The sequence below is a fragment of the Coregonus lavaretus genome, assembly GCF_964263955.1.
Source record: "Coregonus lavaretus genome assembly, chromosome: 3".
NCBI lineage: Eukaryota > Metazoa > Chordata > Actinopteri > Salmoniformes > Salmonidae > Coregonus > Coregonus lavaretus.
The window spans coordinates 12,942,037-12,962,732 of NC_139990.1; the positions used below are offsets into that span (position 1 = coordinate 12,942,037).

The 20,696-nt window shown below is 41.6% G+C and overlaps 2 protein-coding genes across 2 annotated transcripts; one reads left to right on the forward strand and one right to left on the reverse strand.

The window, feature by feature from the left end:
- Nucleotides 1-7,749: 7,749 nt before the first annotated feature.
- Nucleotides 7,750-11,049, forward strand: LOC311125224 (anterior gradient protein 2 homolog). Its single transcript, XM_084158383.1, has 8 exons — nucleotides 7,750-7,805; nucleotides 8,255-8,391; nucleotides 8,560-8,623; nucleotides 8,834-8,886; nucleotides 9,262-9,338; nucleotides 9,538-9,601; nucleotides 9,822-9,905; nucleotides 10,204-11,049. Exons 2-8 carry the CDS (start codon nucleotides 8,268-8,270, stop codon nucleotides 10,251-10,253), a joined length of 516 nt encoding a protein of 171 aa, XP_084014509.1. The 5' UTR covers nucleotides 7,750-7,805; nucleotides 8,255-8,267; the 3' UTR covers nucleotides 10,254-11,049.
- A 2,627-nt stretch (nucleotides 11,050-13,676) lies between these two features.
- Nucleotides 13,677-19,949, reverse strand: LOC311109948 (tetraspanin-13-like; the record flags this gene model as incomplete). Its single annotated transcript, XM_084152952.1, has 6 exons — nucleotides 13,677-13,751; nucleotides 14,017-14,127; nucleotides 14,958-15,071; nucleotides 15,517-15,597; nucleotides 16,898-17,065; nucleotides 19,887-19,949. 6 exons carry the CDS (start codon nucleotides 19,947-19,949, stop codon nucleotides 13,677-13,679), a joined length of 612 nt encoding a protein of 203 aa, XP_084009078.1.
- Nucleotides 19,950-20,696: the final 747 nt, after the last annotated feature.

A 20,696-nucleotide genomic window follows, 5' to 3' on the forward strand; every position in this document is an offset into this window, starting at 1 on the left:
TATCAATGAAAGTTTCAGATAATCAGAAGACTCTTATAAAGGAACATACAAAAGTTTCAGGGGAACTTTAAACATTCTTAAGCGTCATCATGCACATTACACATCCTAATCCACGCTCCTACGTCCTATGACGATGGTAGTGTATGGTAGATCCGTGTTCCCAGGGCGAGGCTAGTGACAGGTGGCCCAGGTGGCAGACAACTCAATGTGTGATCAGGAGTGGCTTTAACCATGCCCTCCACTGCAAATATTGACTTGCGGACAACACAGGAAGGAACAGCGAGAAGGATAGACAGCGCCTTAGGAGCTAAAGACACCTCAGCATTCTGAGAGGGAAGTAAGGGAGAGGGAGGGTTAAGGACACCTCAGCATTCTGAGAGGGGAGAGAGAGGGTTAAGGACACCTCAGCATTCTGAGAGGGAAGTAAGGAAGAGAGAGGGTTAAGGACACCTCAGCATTCTGAGAGGGAAGTAAGGGAGAGGGAGGGTTAAGGACACCTCAGCATTCTGAGAGGGAAGTAAGTGAAGGTAGGGTTAAGGACACCTCAGCATTCTTAGAGGGAAGTAAGGGAGAGAGTGGGTTAAGGACACCTCATCATTCCGCTGCTCCAACATCCACACTAGAATTCATGTCGGCCTGAGTTTGTCTGCTGTGATAAACTACATAGACCTATCCTTCTGCATTTCACAGATGCTCTTATCCAGATCAATAGCTGCAAGTAAAACCCTCAAAGTAGCCGCTGTTTGAATAACACGTACACTGAGAAAACGAAACATTAAGGACACCTGCTCTTTCCATGACAGACTGACCAGGTGAAAGCTATGATCCCTTATCCACTTCAATCAGTGGACACAAGTATTGGTCTTCACAAAGTTCGCTGCTTCAGTGTTATGAGATATTTTTGTCAGATGTTACTATGGTATACTGAAGTATAATTACAAGCATTCCATAAGTGTCAAAGGCTTTTATTGACAATTACATTAAGTTTATGCAAAGAGTCAATATTTGCAGTGTTGACCCTTCTTTTTCAAGACCTCTCCAATCCGCCCTGGCATGCTGTCAATTAACTTCTGGGCCACATCCTGACTGATGGCAGCCCATTCTTGCATAATCAATGCTTGGAGTTTGTCAGAATTTGTGGGTTTTTGTTTGTCCACCCGCCTCTTGAGGATCAACCACAAGTTCTCAATGGGATTAAGGTCTGGGGAGTATCCTGGCCATGGACCCAAAATGTCGATGTTTTGTTCCCCGAGCCACTTAGTTATCACTTTTGCCTTATGGCAAGGTGCTCCATCATGCTGGAAAAGGCATTGGTCGTCACCAAACTGTTCTTGGATGGTTGGGAGAAGTTGCTCTCGGAGGATGTGTTGGTACCATTCTTTATTCATGGCTGTGTTCTTAGGCAAAATTGAAGCCCACTCCCTTGGCTGAGAAGCAACCCCACACATGAATGATCTCAGGATGCTTTACTGTTGGCATGACACAGGACTGATGGTAGAGCTCACCTTGTCTTCTCCGGACAAGGTGTTTTCTGGATGCCCCAAACAATCGGAAAAGGGGATTCATCAGAGAAAATGACTTTACCCCAGTCCTCAGCAGTCCAATCCCTGTACCTTTTGCAGAATTTCAGTCTGTCCCTGATGTTTTTCCTGGAGAGAAGTGGCTTCTTTGCTGCCCTTCTTGACACCAGGCCATCCTCCAAAAGTCTTCGCCTCACTGTGCGTGCAGATGCACTCACACCTGCCTGCTGCCATTCCTGAGCAAGCTCTGCACTGGTGGTGCCCCGATCCCGCAGCTGAATCAACTTTAGGAAACAGTCCTGGTGCTTGCTGGACTTTCTTGGGCAACCCTGACGCCTTCTTCACAACAATTTAACCTCTCGCCTTGAAGTTCTTGATGATCCGAAAAATTGTTGATCAATCAATCAATCAATTTTATTTTATATAGCCCTTCTTACATCAGCTAATATCTCGAAGTGCTGTACAGAAACCCAGCCTAAAACCCCAAACAGCTAGTAATGCAGGTGTAGAAGCACTAGCATTAGGTGCAATCTTACTAGCAGCAATATCCTTGCCCGTGAAGCCCTTTTTGTGCAAAGCAATGATGACGGCACTTGTTTCCTTGCAGGTAACCATGGTTAACAGAGGAAGAACAATGATTTCAAGCACCACCCTCCTTTTAAAGCTTCCAGTCTGTTATTCTAACTCAATCAGCATGACAGAGTGATCTCCAGCCTTGTCCTCGTCAACACTCTCACCTGTGTTAACGAGACAATCACTGACATGATGTCAGCTGGTCCTTTTGTGGCAGGGCTGAAATGCAGTGGAAATGTTTTTGGGGGATTAAGTTCATTTTCATGGCAAAGAGGGACTTTGCAATTAATTGCAATTCATCTGATCACTCTTCATGACATTCTGGAGTATATGCAAATTGCCATCATCAAAACTGAGACAGCAGACTTTGTGAAAATTAGTATTTGTCTCATTCTCAAAACTTTTGACCACAAAGCAATGATGACGGCACTTGTTTCCTTGCAGGTAACCATGGTTAACAGAGGAAGAACAATGATTTCATGCACCACCCTCCTTTTAAAGCTTCCAGTCTGTTATTCTAACTCAATCAGCATAACAGAGTGATCTCCAGCCTTGTCCTCGTCAACAATCTCACCTGTGTTAACGAGACAATCACTGACATGATGTCAGCTGGTCCTTTTGTGGCAGGGCTGAAATGCAGTGGAAATGTTTTTGGGGGATTAAGTTCATTTTCATGGCAAAGAGGGACTTTGCAATTAATTGCAATTCATCTGATCACTCTTCATGACATTCTGGAGTATATGCAAATTGCCATCATCAAAACTGAGACAGCAGACTTTGTGAAAATTAGTATTTGTCTCATTCTCAAAACTTTTGACCACAAAGCAATGATGACGGCACTTGTTTCCTTGCAGGTAACCATGGTTAACAGAGGAAGAACAATGATTTCAAGCACCACCCTCCTTTTAAAGCTTCCAGTCTGTTATTCTAACTCAATCAGCATAACAGAGTGATCTCCAGCCTTGTCCTCGTCAACACTCTCACCTGTGTTAACGAGACAATCACTGACATGATGTCAGCTGGTCCTTTTGTGGCAGGGCTGAAATGCAGTGGAAATGTTTTTTGGGGATTAAGTTCATTTTCATGGCAAAGAGGGACTTTGCAATTAATTGCAATTCATCTGATCACTCTTCATGACATTCTGGAGTATATGCAAATTGCCATCATCAAAACTGAGACAGCAGACTTTGTGAAAATGAGTATTTGTCTCATTCTCAAAACGTTTGACCATGACTGTAGATGAAGGAGAAGGGACAGGTTAAAGAAGGATTTTTAAGCCTTGAGACAATTCAGACATTGAGGGTGAATGGGCAAAACTAAATATTTAAGTGCCTTTGAAAGGGATATGGTAGTAGGTGCCAGGCGCACTGATTTGTGTCAAGAACTGCAACGCTGCTGGGTTTTTCATGCTCAACAGTTTCCTGTGTGTATCAAGAATGGTCCACCACCCAAAGGGCATCCAGCCAACTTGACACAACTGTGGGAAGCATTGGAGTCAACATAGGCCAGCATCACTGTGGAACGCTTTTGACACCTTGTAGAGTCCATGCCCCGATGAATTGAGTCTGTTCTGATGGCAAAAGGGGGGTGCAACTCAATATTCGGAAGGTATCCTTAATGTTTTGTACACTCTGTGTTTAAGTAAACCAATCATATCCATGTTAAAAAGACTGATACATCCATTCAATCTGAGGTGTAGTGGTAGTTGAAGAGGCCAGTCTGTCTGGATGGAGACTTGAACAAAGCCACCATTGATCCTGGTGCTTAATGTTGGTCTGATCACATTACCTTGGTCTGTGCATGGGGTTGGATGAAGGGGGGATTGTGCCATCAGAACACTGAAAGTGTGAGACAGAGGGGTCAGTAAGGGCACCAGTATAACCACTCTCAATTCATAACCTCTTGTCTAGGCAGTTCCTGGTTCCTTAAACGAACCCAACCATTACTTAAGTAGCCCTTCCTGCAGTCAAATGACCTAGTTGCTTCATGGGTGGAATGTTATGAATATTTTTCATAATTTTATCATTAATAAACATTATTTCCAAAAAGCCGCCGAAAATGTCTGTCAAACGGTTTGTGATATATATAACGTGCAATATTGGGATACAAACTCGAAATTGAACACATTTATTTCTGACATGGTACAGGTGTCTTCTTTTTTGTAAGCCCATAACCATTTGTGTGAGGTGTATACTTTTGTTTCAAAGTAGATTTGAAACACTCTGTGTGACCTTGATTTAGCCCATGACAGTAAAAGGTTAATGAGACCAACAGAGAGAATCAGTGTGGCAGTTTGTTTCTTCACCCACTTTAATCTGTGTGTTCAGGGCCTCAGGCAATACAGCTGGAGAGAGTGAAAGCTGTAAGGGGTAATGGAACTGTAGTTCCTATGGTGTAGAGGCATGAGCCTCAGACTGAACCCCCCCCCCAAAAAAAAAAACAACAACAACAAAACACTTCTCTGGGTAGAGGCAGTACAACGCTCATTTCATAGCACAATGCTGATTTCTAAATGTGTATGACACCGTAAAGACAGAAAAATAGGATACAGTGGCTTGCGAAAGTATTCACCCCCCTTGGCATTTTTCCTATTTTGTTGCCTTACAACCTGGAATTAAAATGGGGGTTTGTATCATTTGATCTACACAACATGCCTACCACTTTGAAGATGCAAAATATTTTTTTGTTTGAAACAAACAAGAAATAAGACAATAAAACAGAAAACTTGAGCGTGCATAACTATTCACCCCCCCAAGGTCAATACTTTGTAGAGCCCCCTTTTGCAGCAATTACAACTGCAAGTCTCTTGGGGTATGTCTCTATAAGCTTGGCACATCCAGCCGCTGGGATTTTTGTCCATTCTTCAAGGCAAAACTGCTCCAGCTCCTTCAAATTGGATGGGTTCCGCTGGTGTACAGTAATCTTTAAGTCATACCACAGATTCTCAATTGGATTGAGGTCTGGGCTTTGACTAGGCCATTCCAAGACATTTAAATGTTTCCCCTTAAACCACTCGAGTGTTGCTTTAGCAGTATGCTTAGGGTCATTGTTGGGGCGGCAGGTAGCTTAGTGGGTAAGAGCGTTGTGCCAATAACTGAAAGGTCGCTGGTTCTAATCCCCGAGCCGACTAGGTGAAAAATCTGTCGATGTGCCCTTAAGCAAGGCACTTAACCCTAATTGCTCCTGTAAGTCTGGATAAGAGCGTCTGCTAAATGACTAAAATGTAAATGTAATTGTCCGGCTGGAAGGTGAACCTCCATCCCAGTCTCAAATCTCTGGAAGACTGAAACAGATTTCCCTGTATTTAGTGCCAATGGAAGACCCAGAGTTACCTCTGCTGCAGAGGATAAGTTCATTAGAGTTACCAGCCTCAGAAATTGCAACCCAAGTAAATGCTTTACAGAGTTCAAGTGACGACAAATTTGTAGATTTTTGGTTCCAACCGCCGTGTCTTTGTGAGACGGGTGTGGGTGAATGGATAATCTCTGCATAATGTAGTTCCCACCGTAAAGCATGGAGAAGGAGGTGTTATGGTGTGGGGGTGCTTTGCTGGTGACACTGTCTGTGATTTATTTAGAATTCAAGGCACACTTAACCAGCATGGCTACCACAGCATTCTGCAGCGATACGCCATCCCATCTGGTTTGGGCTTACTGGGACTATCATTTGTTTTTCAACAGGACAATGACCCAACACACCTCCAGGCTGTGTAAGGGCTATTTTACCAAGAAGGAGAATGATGGAGTGCTGCATCAGATGACCTGGCCTCCACAATCCCCTGACCTCAACCCAATTGAGATGGTTTGGGAAGAGTCGGACGGCAGTGTGAAGGAAAAGCAGCTAACAAGTGCTCAGCATATGTGGGAACTCCTTCAAGACTGTTGGAAAAGCATTCCTCATGAAGCTGGTTGAGAGAATGCCAAGAGTGTGCAAAGCTGTCATCAAGGCAAAGGGTGGCTACTTTGAAGAATCTAAAATATATTTTGATTTGTTTAACACTTTTTTGGTTACTGCATGATTCCATATGTGTTATTTCATAGTTTTGATGTCTTCACTATTATTCTACAATGTAGAAAATAGTAAAAATAAAGAAAAACCCTTGAATGAGTGGGTGTGTCCAAACTTTTGACTGGTACTCTCTCTCTCTCTCTCTCTCTCTCTCTCTCTCTCTCTCTCTCTCTCTCTCTCTCTCTCTCTCTCTCTCTCTCTCTCTCTCTCTCTCTCTCTCTCTCTCTCTCTCTCTCTCTATAGATAGATAGATAGATAGATAGATAGATAGATAGATAGATAGATAGATAGATAGATAGATAGATAGATAGATAGATAGATAGATAGATAGATAGATAGATAGATAGATAGATAGATATAACAGGTCAATTTTAGATAAAATAGGAACATCATGTTGGTGCACAATGACCATAGCGTCCCTTTACATCACTACAAACAGTTGATACAACATTACACTAAAAGTACAAACACCAAAGGGAAGTTCACACATTTGTACATGTCCTTATTTTACCGTTTAAAAAAAATATATTTGTGTTTTGTTACAGAGAAAAGTGAGTCATCACTTGACATTGACTACAATTAATTTAGAAAATGTGTCTAAAGCATATTAGAAAACATTTTTTATATCACATCAGAATCCCATTCTGAATGATGTCTCTGCACAATTTTGTGCCCTAAATCCATTTGAATGACGCTGTTTACGACAACAACAACATCAAGATGCAAATATGGATTTATTGGAAAGTATACCTTTTTTTCACAATTTGAGCAGAGACATCATTCAGAATGGGATTCTGATGTAATCAGAATCAGATTCATATTACATCAGATTTATTTCCCCACTGTCCCATAAATCCATATTTGTATCTTGTTGTTGTTGTTGTTGTAAACAGCATCATTCAAACATGGATTTATGGCACAGTGGAACATCTTTAAAAAACAATTGTGCAGAGACATCATTCAAAATGGGATTCTGATGTAATATGAGTTGGTGTGGAGTGTTTTATAGTGTTTTCTAATATGCTTTAGACACATTTTCATATTTTCATACTGCATTATAGTCATTATCGCAAAATGTGACAACCAATTTTCTCTGTAACGAAACAAAAAATGGTTTGGGGTATCAACTACAAGCACAGAAAGAGTGAAAATAAGGCCACGTAAAAATGGATGAACTTCCCCTTCAACCCTATTAAATCTATTTGTTTACTTTATGAAAGTTCATTTACTGAGAATGATGTCAATCTCACGGATCTGACCTGAACCAATCATGAACTGACTAATAGCCCTGATATCAAATCAGATTCCTCGATTTAATGCTGACTTGTCCTTGGATTTGGGCCAACTATCATGATTCAACAGTTCCGTTACACATTCTTCCGATAAAACTCCATGAAAACGTACATAACAACACTATCATATCCAACTTAGGGCAAACAATTTTAACCAGGCTTATAATATGTCTTTAAAAGCCTGTGTCCGATAGCGATGGAAGGGAGAGAAAGTACAAATTCTAGAATCAATTGCGCTGCCTACCTCCACAGTCCACACACATTCAATCAAAGCATTGGTGGGTTGGTGGGAGGGGCCAGCAGGTGAGCTTAGGGCTGGTGTATAAGAGCAGGTCCAGATGAGAGAGGAGGGACACGGCAGTACGAGGAGCTGCAGAACACAGGAGACACACAAAGGTGCCACAGAGAACAGGTAGGAAATAGATCTCTCCCTCCACCACAATGGAAGCCTTATTCTCTGACCACACATCTCTCTTCACTATCCCTTATCCCTCAATCTGATCCTTTTTCTGGTAAATGTGCCTTGAAATGCTATGAACTTTTTCAGAGTCTTTCAGTCTTCAACAACTTCAACAAATCTGAATAGATGTGCAATTATTGTAATTCTGCATGGCATTAATTCATTATATTTTTCCCCTCTCAGCTATACTGTTGAGTTATAATAGTATGATGATAGAAGTAGACAATCTGTGCAGTTTTGTTGCATGCATGTGGTATCTGGGCCCGTATTCCCAATGATTCAGAATAGGAGTGCTGACATAGGATCAGTTTTGATTAAATTATTAGAATTATATGGACAGTGGGGTCCTGATCCTAGATCAGCATACTCTGAGATGCTGATTGAACTCTGTTTCCTTCCAGAAAATTAGTAATCATGATTCGAGGTCTGCTGTCGGTGCTGTTGGTCCTGGTGGCTGTAGCTGTGTCTTCATCTCTGGCTAAGCCTGAGAAGAACATTGCCAAGAGGGGGAAGAGGATCCCCCAGACTCTCTCCAGAGGTAACACTCTCTAATGAATAGAGCTGACATGCGATTCCTTATTCTACATGTTAGTGGAGGCATGTCTGTTCTACACATTATCTTTCTACCTGAATGTTCTGTAATGTTGCACCTTCCTGAGCAGACTCCAGGTGTCCTGACACTGTTCTTCCTGACTGTCTCCTATAGGCTGGGGTGATCAACTGGTCTGGGCTCAGACCTATGAGGAGGCTCTGTACTGGGCCAGGGCACAGTGAGTGAACAAACATTTATGGCCACATACGAAATGGCACCCTACTTTTTATGAAGTTGAAAATAGGGAATAGGGTGCTATTTCACATACATGATGTAATATATCTGGATGGCTGATGTGTTTTAATACATTTAAAGGATTTTCTTGGAATCTCTTTAATATTCTATTCTATTTTATTCTGTTTTGACCAGAACTCATTTGTCTCCACAGGAACAAGCCTCTGATGGTCATCTTCCACCTGGAGGACTGTCCCCACAGTGCATGTAAGACCCTGACCTCTAACCTCTGACCTCTAACCCCTGACCTATAGCAAATAAACTGCCACTCTGTTGCAGCTTCCTGAACAGACCACAGGTCAATGTCCCTCCCTTGGCTAGTTATGAGTATTACTTTGCATCCTGGCATTCTCCCAAATCATGATGCATCATTCAGTTGTATTAGATGCCAGGACTTGTTTAAACAGCCATTATCAAACTCATTTTAGAACCGACATGGCTCTGTTTTCCAAGGTGGTATACACCTTTTACATCCTGCTGCCATGTATGGGAGAGGACAATAAAACAATTATGGAGATCTCTTAAGTTAAGTCAATGTAACATTTTTTATAATGTCTTTCATGATGTCTTCCATGTATCTAGCCATGAAGAAGGTCTTCGCCGAAGACAAGGACATCCAGAAGGTGGCTGATGAAGACTTCATCATCCTCAATCTGGTGGTGAGTTTTAAATGAAGTCTTTGGAATACATTATCAGAATCAATACCTAGATTATTTCTCTTTTGATCTATTAGATTTTATGATTCTATGTTTAGATTTTTATTTGTATTTTAGCGCACTGTTATTTTTGTTTTTTTTATCTGACTTTTAGTATTAAGAAGCAAATCATTGATATGTGTTTCTTTCCCTGTGTTATCAGTATGAAACCACAGACAAGCATCTTTCCCCTGATGGCCAGTATGTCCCTAGAATCATCTTTGTCGGTGAGTGAAAATGTCACGTTTTCCCAGCAGCATTACATGAAGGAATGTCCCATTTTCCCAGCAGCATTACATGAAGGAATGTCCCATTTTCCCAGCAGCATTACATGAAGGAATGTCCCGTTTTCAAACAAAAGCAACAGATTTTAATCAATAGTTATCGCTACCCCCCCCCCCCCCGCTCTCTCTCTCTCTATCCCTCTCTTCATCTCTCTCTCCTCAGATCCCTCTATGACAGTGAGAGCTGACATCACAGGGCGCTACTCCAACCGTATGTACGCCTATGAGCCTTCTGACATCAAACTCTGTGAGTACAACTTGATCTTATCTCCCTTTTGACTGTTTGATTGCATTTACATACTGTTAATATATCTGTATTTAATAGATTGTAAATATTTAAGCATTGTATACATGTATAAGCTTTTATTAATGTAAGGTATTACAAAGTGTATTCAGATATTGTTTTATAATTAATTCAGAGATATTGTATTTGGCCTTTAGTGCCATCTTAAGGAAATTTGACCTTTGTGAGAAACAACCTGCTCCTGAGTGACTCTTGAGTGACTTACTCTTGACTTACTCTTAATTTTCCCTTCTCCCTATAGTATTGAGCAACATGCAGAAAGCCAAGAAGCTGCTGAAGACTGAGTTGTAAGCACTGACTCATCATGTGACTCCGTGACCTTTGGCCTGCGACCTCAGAGGTTTTCTGAACATTCTCTAAATATTCTTGGAACATTCTCTGAACATTCTCTGGAGCCTAGGAGTCAGCCAGTGGCATACTGTCACCATGTAAACCTAAGCACTGGAAAGAACTAGTCTTCAATTTCACAAAACGCAATTCCATTTTTAAAATTCTGTTATTTTTCCTGAACCTCTCTGTCTTTGTAATGTATTGCTGTACATCTGAGATGTCTTTTTATTAAATATAGTGCAATTATTAAATGATGTGTGTGTCATTGGAAAATGTAACCAGATCATCTGAATGTATTCAGTCCTTTCACCCTTCATGACAATGACTCAAGTTAAAAGGGCTATTGAAAAAATACAGTGTGCATGAATGCGTGTGTTTGTGTGTGTGTAGCTAGGGAGTGAGTGTTGACATCCTGGTCACGTCCTGAATGGGCAGGGTCACATCCTGAATGGGCGGGGCCAGAGAGGATCTCAAAGGACTTTTCCTGAACCAGTCACAGCCTGATTGCCTGGCTATCGAACATCAAGACACCTTTGCTGTGTAATGGGCTTCTTTCTTAAGCAGGGCACTGGTTGGTCGGGAATGACACACACACACACACACACACACACACACACACACACACACTCTACACACACCAACACATTATTCTCAGTAATGTCATGAAGTACTGTAATATTGTAATGTAATAAGTTAATGGGAATCTATGTTAATGATATGCCAGAAAGCAAATAAAAGCATTATTTTGTGTCATTCCACTTGCGTAGAGATTTTAGAGTTTCTTGGAAATGGTTAGGCTACTGCTGTGAGCTGAGCTCTACATTTTGCAATGTCATTGAATGCCACTGGTTGTGTTTCTATGGAAACAGAGCCCAACAGACCCAGCGAACTTTCAGGAAAAAACATTATAATAGGTCAACTTGACTGGGCATTGGTGGGAATTGAGTTACACATTGTTGAAAGGAAAGCCCAAGAACAGAAACAGTGTATGAAATATATATTTTTTAACATTTCTATTTTATTGAGATTTCTTGTACACATGGTCAGGTATGGTGTAGTTCACAGAACCACCAGTGCGGTGGAAGCAGCAGCACACACTAGTAGAGGAGACATGCAAGAGGCACAAGCCAAGGTAACTGTTACAACAGCACACACAGACCCACGCACACAACAGACACACACGCACACATGCACAGACCCACACACATGAGTATGCGCGCACCTATGCACACACACACACATGCACACACAATCGACTGCCAGGCTTTGTAACACTATCAGCAGAACAAAGCGCATCATCTTTTCTTTCACGTCAGTCTTCCCCAGCATTTCATAGTGATGATATTCAGACAGCATGAGCAATTGACTCTTAAAGGGATACTTTGGGATTTTGGCAATGAGGCCCTTTATCTACTTCCCCAGAGTCAGATGAACTCGTGGATACCATTTTCATGTCTCTGCGTGCAGTTTGAAGGAAGTTGCTAACTAGTGCTAGAGCAATTGCTAACTAGCATTAGTGCAATGACTGGAAGTCTATGGGTATCTACTAGCATGCTAGTAGATACCCATAGACTTCTAGTTATTGCGCTAACGCTAGTTAGCATTGGCTCACGAAACTACCTATAACTTCCTTCATGCTGGACACAGAGACATAAAAATGGTATCCACGAGTTCATCTGACTCTGGGGAAGTAGATAAAGGGCCTCATTGCCAAAATCTCAAAGTATCCCTTTAAGTTATTGCATTTTGTTTTGCCGATTTTTCAAATAATTAGGAATGTTTACACAGAAATAAACATACAGAACACAAAAAAAATGCAAATGCTGTGTAACATAATGACTTAAAGTAAAGCCAACAACAAGCTGCTTAAATAGTGGTAGTTATGTAGTTACAGCATACAATTGTCAACATCACACTATAGTTCTTCAGTTATTGAGTGTATCAAATCAAATGTACAAGTATTCAATGATATCTTCAGTCGTTCTTCACCATGTCAGCCATCATCTGTAATCCAGGAGTCATTCAGTAGTCACATCACAGTTCACATGCTCTAATACAGGTCTGAGCATACTGAACGCTTGCCCAGCAAGGGTGTATCAAATATCAAATGTATTATCTGAAAATGTTGATTTCTTGAGGAGATTTGTCACCAGAAGCAGAGCTTCTGAGAGGATAGACACGGAGTGTACAAAACATTAAGGACACCTGCTCTTTCCATGACATAGACTGACCAGGTGAATCCAGGTGAAAGCTATGATCCCTTATTGATGTCACTTGTTAAATCCACTTCAATCAGTGTAGATGAAGGGGAGGAGACAGGTTAAAGAAGGATTTTTAAGCCTTGAGACAATTCAGACATTGAGGGTGAATGGGCAAGACAAAATATTTAAGTGCCTTTGAACGGGATATGGTAGTAGGTGCCAGGCGCACTGATTTGTGTCAAGAACTGCAACGCTGCTGGGTTTTACATGCTCAACAGTTTTCCGTGTGTATCAAGAATGGTCCACCACCCAAAGGGCATCCAGCCAACTTGACACAACTGGGGGAAGCATTGGAGTCAACATAGGCCAGCATCCCTGTGGAACGCTTTTGGCAACCTGTAGCTGGATGGACCTCTGTAGCTCAATTGGTAGAGCATGGCGCTTGTAACGCCAGGGTAGTGGGTTCGATCCCCGGGACCACCCATACGTAAAAATGTATGCACACATGACTGTAAGTCGCTTTGGATAAAAGTGTCTGCTAAATGGCATATTATATTAATATTAGGAAGGTGTTCTTAATGTTTTGTACACTCAGTGTATACAGGACATGGTTCTGATCAGGAGTGGTCTAAGGTATCCTATTAGTGTAATAGGCTCATGCAGCATCTTTAATATACAGCAGGGTCGTGTTCATTAGGGCACACAACGGAAAACATTTTGCAGTGGAAAGTGTAAAGGAGCGTTTCTTATTCGACAAGTGAAGGTCAGTTTTCTTCCGTTTGGTGCCTAATGAACATGACCCAGTTATTTTACAGACACACACCTCACTCTGGAAAAACAATCACTTCATGTAACACCACACAAAGGGCTGCCGCTTCGCTCAGCTGGTGAAAACACACACAAGTCACTCGCTTATTTACAAACACAGCCACTAAAACAGGCAGCTAACCCTCCTCCACCTGGAGAGCTACTTGGTGTGCAGGCTTTTACTCTGGCCCTGCTTTGACTAACACAACTGATTCAGCTGAACAAGGTCCCGATGAGCAGCTCATTTGTTTAGAATCAGCTGTGTTAGTGTTACAGTTAGAGTAGGGCTGGAGCAAAAGCCTGCACACCCAGTAGCTCTCCAGGAGGAAAGTTGGCCACTCCAAGAGTGGGGCACAAAGCCAGCAGTTGCCAACGGTTACAGGAAGGCACTGGGATTGGCTCGAGGGTCCTTCTGGTTCCTGTACCGGTACGTTAGCCACACCCCCAGGAACTGAAAAAGGACGAATAAAACATTAATGGGTCAAAATAACAAACATTACTGGGCCCAGTTTTATGCTGCTGACCTACAAATAGATCACATACTGTATATAGCTACATTTTCATAACCTATTAGATTTCATAAACTGCACCTCAAAATAGGCCAGTTTACTGTAAAATAAAATCACTATTTTAAAACACTATATAAGTTCAATTGATTGATTGCTTGATTGATACAGCAGAACATTCCCCTGACTGTATATAAAGGGCGATCTCACCTCAGTGAAGCTGAAGAAAAGGCCTATCCCGCCCACGAAACGCAGCACCTCTCCTGCATGCTCCTGGATTTGCTCAGCACACGGTGAACAGGAGTGGTTGGGGAAACAGGCCTGTAGAGGGACACAGATGGACCAGTTAGTCAGGAAAACTGCTTCACAACCACAATACTGAATATACAGCAGCTAATATCATCAGAAACAAAGCCAACACCTCCTTTGGCCGCCATTCCTTCCAGTTCTCTGCTGCCAATGACTGGAACGAACTGCAAAAATCTCTGAAGCTGGAGACACTTATCTCCCTCACTAATTTTAAGCATCAGTTGTCAGAGCAGCTTACTGATCACTGCACCTGTACACAGCCCATCTGTAATTAGCCCACCCAACTACCGCATCCCCATATTGTTATTTATTTTGCTCATTTGCACCCCAGTATCTCTATTTGCACATCATCTTCTGCATATCTATCACTCCAGTGTTAATACTAAATTGTAATTATTTTTGCACTATGGCCTATTTATTGCCTTACCTCCATAAATTTCTACATTTGCACACACTGTATATAGATTTTCTATTGTGTTTTTGACTGTACGTTTTGTTTATTCCATATGTAACTCTGTGTTGTTGTTGTTTTTATCGCACTGCTTTGCTTTATCTTGGCCAGGTCGCAGTTGTAAATGAGAACTTGTTCTCAACTGGCTTACCTGGTTAAATAAAGGTGAAATAAATGAAAATAAATACATTTTAAAAAATCCAAAAACGAAATGTTAATATCCGAGCCATTGAAACACAGATGTACTGTATGTGTAAAAACTTGTTATTTCGTTGTAATTAGATATCTTGGCATGCACAAACAGAGCTTGGGACATGAGCTAGAGCGGTCAAAGACAACAGACAGTAGATTCAGATTCAGTGCAACAGAGGGTTCATTTGTTAATGCTTACAGCGTCGCAGGTTCCGTTGTTGTCTACGTGGTAGAAGCCACAGCAGTTGAGACTCTTCTCCACATCTCTCTGGGTGGTGTGAGAGTTGTTCCATCCCACCTCCAACAGGTGTTCCTAAAACAGGGGTATAACAGCAGGCACGGACCACCATAGATACACTCATACACAGATATAGATGCATTACAATACCTGTATGCTCAGGACCAGACATCTCTAAGGTAGTCAGCTGTTCTAGACCCAGATGGTGGACAGTCTGAATAAAATAGTGATTTTGCTTCTAAAAATATACTCAATACTGCATGGAACCGGAACACACCGCAGTGCAGAACACTAAGAAGCCTGAGAAGAGACACGGGAGGTCCCTAGCTCTGTGATTTCACCACAAAATGCAGCTCACATCCTTACAGACATACTGTATCATGATTAATGAGTACAGGTTGTCTTTTATCTATCTAGTGATTTAATTACAAGGTTTCTGTGATTTGTCTGAAAAGTTGTTTTTTGTTCCTCTAGCAACTAGCAGAAGGTTGTTGTGATTGACAGTAGTTTGTGTTCCTACCTGCTGATCCTTGTTGATGGCCAGACAGGCGCTGGAGACAGAGAACTGGACGATGAACACCATGAAGAGGATGATCATATACTGGGGTCCACTGTCAAGGAATAACACTCCAATACACACATTCTCAACACAGAGCTTTTGTAGTTTTGAACCCAGTTCCTCACACTTCCGAAGGCAGAGGTTACTTATTTTCAACAGTCAATGGGTTCGAACTATTTTATTTCTCTAACCTTCTGTATCAGTAACATGGAATATTCTAGAGCGAAAGACCCTAATAATGACTGTGTAATACTGTAATAATGTAATGTAATAATAATCCTGTAATAATGACTGAAAGCCAGAAGCAGGGGTCAGGAGTATCTATGCAGGCTGACTACAATGTGTAATGCCATACTGGACCTGGGCCCAGATTCACAAAAACCTCTTACACAAAAAATTAAGAAGATTCTAAAGAAAAAAAATAAGAAGTTCATAAGAAGTGCAATTCCTCAACAATATCTTAAGATTGAATGATTTTCTTATGAACTTCTCAAATATCTTCTTATGAATCTTCTTAAGAGGTTTGTTGCTAGGAAATCAATTTAGCTAGCTATCTAGCTAGCAATGGCAATCATGTTAGCATATTTCTTACTGAGATTACGGTTCTAAAACATGTTCTTGGGTTTAAAATAATCAATACTGAAACTTTCAGATGAAGTTTGTGAGTGAATTAAACATGGTAAATTGCTTTCATGAGCTTTTTCTCTCAATGCCCTGAGTTTAAGACAAGGGTTTAGCTATCTTGGAATTAAGAACATTTCCAATAACTTTATTTTCAAGAATCTAATTTCTTCTTAACTTTTTGCTTAAGGAGAAACATAAGAAATAGCGCAATCAAATTTCCAAGAACCTTTTTGAGGAATAGCAACTTTGCTTCTTAAGTCTATAGTTAAGGAAAAATGGCAGTTAAGAAGAAATGTCTTCTTAAGAAGGTTTTGTGAATCCGGCCCCTGGTCTGAATGGAAAATCAGCAGGGATTTTCCCACAACATACAGTAGGGTAGGGGTAAGAGAACAGCACAGCCTGGAAAACAAGTAATGGATAAACAACAAGGGGCTATGAGTCCTATTGAAATAAAGCACAATGGGTGAGGGTAAAGGACGACGTGTAGAGGGTTGTCTCATTCAGACAATCCCTTTTGGCGATCTGCTGAAGCTATTTGAAAAGCTTATTTGAAACTTCAGTTCTCTTGAATTTAACATGTAGCCTACCCAAGGCCGCAATCTACTGGACTTGAAACCCAACCCCAAACCTGTACTCAAGCCATAATTCAAATTCTAGACCCCAAATGTACTTGGGTGTCGGGTCAGGTCAAGTCTGCCTTAGTGGAAGGTTGGGATACGAAGAAGAGTAGGACCTGGTGGTGCTTCATGGCCCCGATGAGGCCGACCAATGCCACGAAGAACAGGAACACCCCCACTCCGATGACTCCGCCCACCACCTGGAAGCTGGACACCAGGCCGAACCACTTCCCCCATGCAGCGATGCCGATCATCAGCAGACTCACCATCTAGAAATGGAGGGACGGATAGACGGACATAAATAAATAGATAGGCAGGCACAGACGCAGACAGACAAGACCCTAAGCAATAGTTCTCTTTGGGTCATTGTATGAAGTATGAACTGTATGAACTCTCCCCACAGTCAAATAGGAATATCAGATCTGACATGTTATCGCCTTCTCATTATCTCAGAAAGTACTCGAGAGTACAACATTGTGTGTGTGTGTGTGTGAGAGAGAGAGAGAGAGAGAGAGAGAGAGAGAGAGAGAGAGAGAGAGAGAGAGAGAGAGAGAGAGAGAGAGAGAGAGAGAGAGAGAGAGAGAGAGAGAGAGAGAGAGAGAGTGAGTGGACATTGACCACACCTATCAGATAGGCTTACAGGTTATGGTATGTAATAAAACAAAGTGAGTAATGTACAGTACCAGTCAAAGGTTGAGACACACCTACTCATTCAAGGGGTTTTCTTTATTTTTTAAAACTATTTTCTACATTGTAGAATAATAGTGAAGACATCAAAACTATGAAATAACACATATGGAATCATGTAGTAACCAAAAAAGTGTTCAACAAATTAACACAAATTAAGCTACCGTTGTGGTCCTCTGTAGCTCAATTGGTAGAGCATGGTGCTTGTAACGCCAGGGTAGTGGGGTCGATCCCCGGGACCACCCATACGTAAAAATGTATGCACACATGACTGTAAGTCGCTTTGGATAAAACCGTCTGCTAAATGGCATATTATTATTATGACAGCTTTGCACACTCTTGGCATTCTCTCAACCAGCTTCACCTGGAATGCTTTTCCAACAGTCTTGAAGGAGTTCCCATATATGCTGAGTACTTGTTGGCTGCTTTTCCTTCACTCTGCGATCCAACTGATCCCAAACCATCTTGATTGGGTTGAGGTCGGGTGATTGTGGAGGCCAGGTCATCTGATGCAGCGCTCCATCACTCTCTTTCTTGGTCAAATAGTCCTTACACAGCCTGGAGGTGTGTTGGGTCATTGTCCTGTTGAAAAACAAATGATAGTCCCACTAAGCCCACACCAGATGGGAAGGCTTATCGCTGCAGAATGCTGTGGTAGCCATGCTGGTAAAGTGTGCCTTGAATTCTAAATAAATCACAGACAGTGTCACCAGCAAAGCACCCCCACACCATCACACCTCCTCCATGCTTCACGGTGGGAACCACACATGCGGAGATCATCCGTTCACCTATTCTGCGTCTCACAAAGACACGGCGGTTGGAACCAAAAATCTCACATTTGGACTCATCAGACCAAAAGACAGATTTCCACCGGTCTAATGTCCATTGCTCGTGTTCTTGGCCCAAGCAAGTCTCTTCTTATTATTGGTGTCCTTTAGTAGTGGTTTCTTTGCAGCAATTCAACCATGAAGGCCTGATTCACGCAGTCTCCCCTGAACAGTTGATGTTGAGATGTGTCTGTTACTTGAACTCTGTGAAGCATTTATTTGGACTGCAATTTCTGAGGCTGGTAACTCTAATGAACGTATCCTCTGCAGCAGAGGTAACTCTGGGTCTTCCTTTCCTGTGGCGGTCCTCATGAGAGACAGTTTCATCATAGCGCTTGATGGTTTTTGCGACTGCACTTGAAGAAACTTTCAAAGTTCTTGAAATGTTCCGTATTGACTGACCTTCATGTCTTAAAGTAATGATGGACTGTCGTTTCTCTTTGCTTATTTGAGCTGTTCTTGACAAAATATGGACATGGTCTTTTACCAAATAGGGCTATCTTCTGTATACCACCCCTACCTTGTCATAACACAACTGATTGGCTCAAACGCATTAAGAAGGAAAGAAATTCCACAAATTAACTTTTAACAAGGCACACCTGTTAATTTAAATGCATTACAGGTGACTACCTCATGAAGCTGGTTGAGAGAATGCCAAGAGTGTGCAAAGCTGTCATCAAGGCAAAGGGGTGGCTACTTTAAAGAATTTCAAATATAAAATATATTTTGATTTGTTTAACACTTTTTTGGTTACTACATGATTCCATATGTGTTATTTCATCGTTTCGATGTCTTCACTATTATTCTACAATGTAGAAAATAGTAAAAATATAGAAAAACCCTTGAATGAGTAGGTGTGTCCAAACTTTTGACTGGTAGTGTAATTGCAATGGTACAAACGGTCAAGAGCACACCAGATTCACCTCAGACTACATGCTTTTAGAGGTAGAAGAAGCGACAGTCAAAAGTGGAACATAATCTCCTGTCATGACAGCATTTATCTCCCTGCAAATGTATATTCAGCTTAAATCTAGGTCACCACTGTGGTCTGTTTTGATGCCACCATCACTCCTGTATTTCCCAGACTGTAAAACATTGGGTTGTGCAGTGGACATCTGAGGCCCTATGTTGAGGATTTGGACAGGAACGATTTGGAGTCTACAGACACACACCCTATGGCCCATATAATGTTGTTTTCTGTAACTATCACTTGAACAAAGACAGGAGGAAAAGAGATAGGAAATGAAGAGGAAAGAATATAGGCTATTCTAAATATTCAGTAACCTAAATACTGAATATAAATTATAATATTTTGACGTGTCGAGGTTGCCTTTGTCAAACTGGAGACGCAGATCTTATTCCAGACAACGGTTCAGTTTGAATAATTAATAGCAGCAGAGTCTGGTCTGACCCAATGTATTGTTTACAACAGGCTGCATGGCAAAAATGTTTCTTACACACCCGTACAGACCGCATAAAAAGCAGCATATAGTCAGTCTACCCGACCCAACAACCAAAACCTGTTACAGTAGCATAATAATGCTCCATATGGTAAATTCTTGAACCGCATACTCACAACATAGAGGATATTGAGCGCACAGAGGGAGTGCTTGGAGCAGGTGAAACCGGCGCAGCCCATCCTGGCGATTTTTTATAATAATCTAAACGAATAATAAGATAAAGCAATTCCTTGTAAAAAAATAAATAAAAAAATAAAACGGAAATATCCTAAATCAAGACGGTTACGAATTTCACCACTACAAAGTCTAGTCGCGAGATGACATCCCTAGAAGGGAGGTTGCTATTGAGCTGCCACAGTACGCTGATTGGTTACAGGAGAAGTTTGTCATTGATATGCAAATAATTGCGGAGACGTGGTGGCGGGTGGCGTTAGAGCGTTTCAGACCGTTGTCGGACTGCCAGTTTGCTCCAGCCGGTGCAGGTTGAGTGTGCGTTCCAGATAGATAGCCTACACAAAAATTACAACATCATTGTATCATATTGTGTATCATATTGATGTGGACACATATGATACATTGTATCCGAATACCCTTATGAGAACTGGAGATGGCTAATTAGTTGAGGTTATCAGTGACAGTCCATGTGAGGAAGTGCATGTGACTAAGTGCATGTAAGACCAGCATCACATTACAGAGATAGGCAGGCCTAGTTCTTGAATAATTCATAATCCTCTGTTGGTCAGTCAGGCCTTGCATGGATGGGGTCTCCCTGCTCACCTCATGTGGTCCTCTGTAGCTCAGCTGGTAGAGCACGGCTCTTGTAACGCCAAGGTAGTGGGTTCGATCCCCGGGACCACCCATACACAAAAAAATGTATGCACGCATGACTGTAAGTCGCTTTGGATAAAAGCGTCTGCTAAATGGCA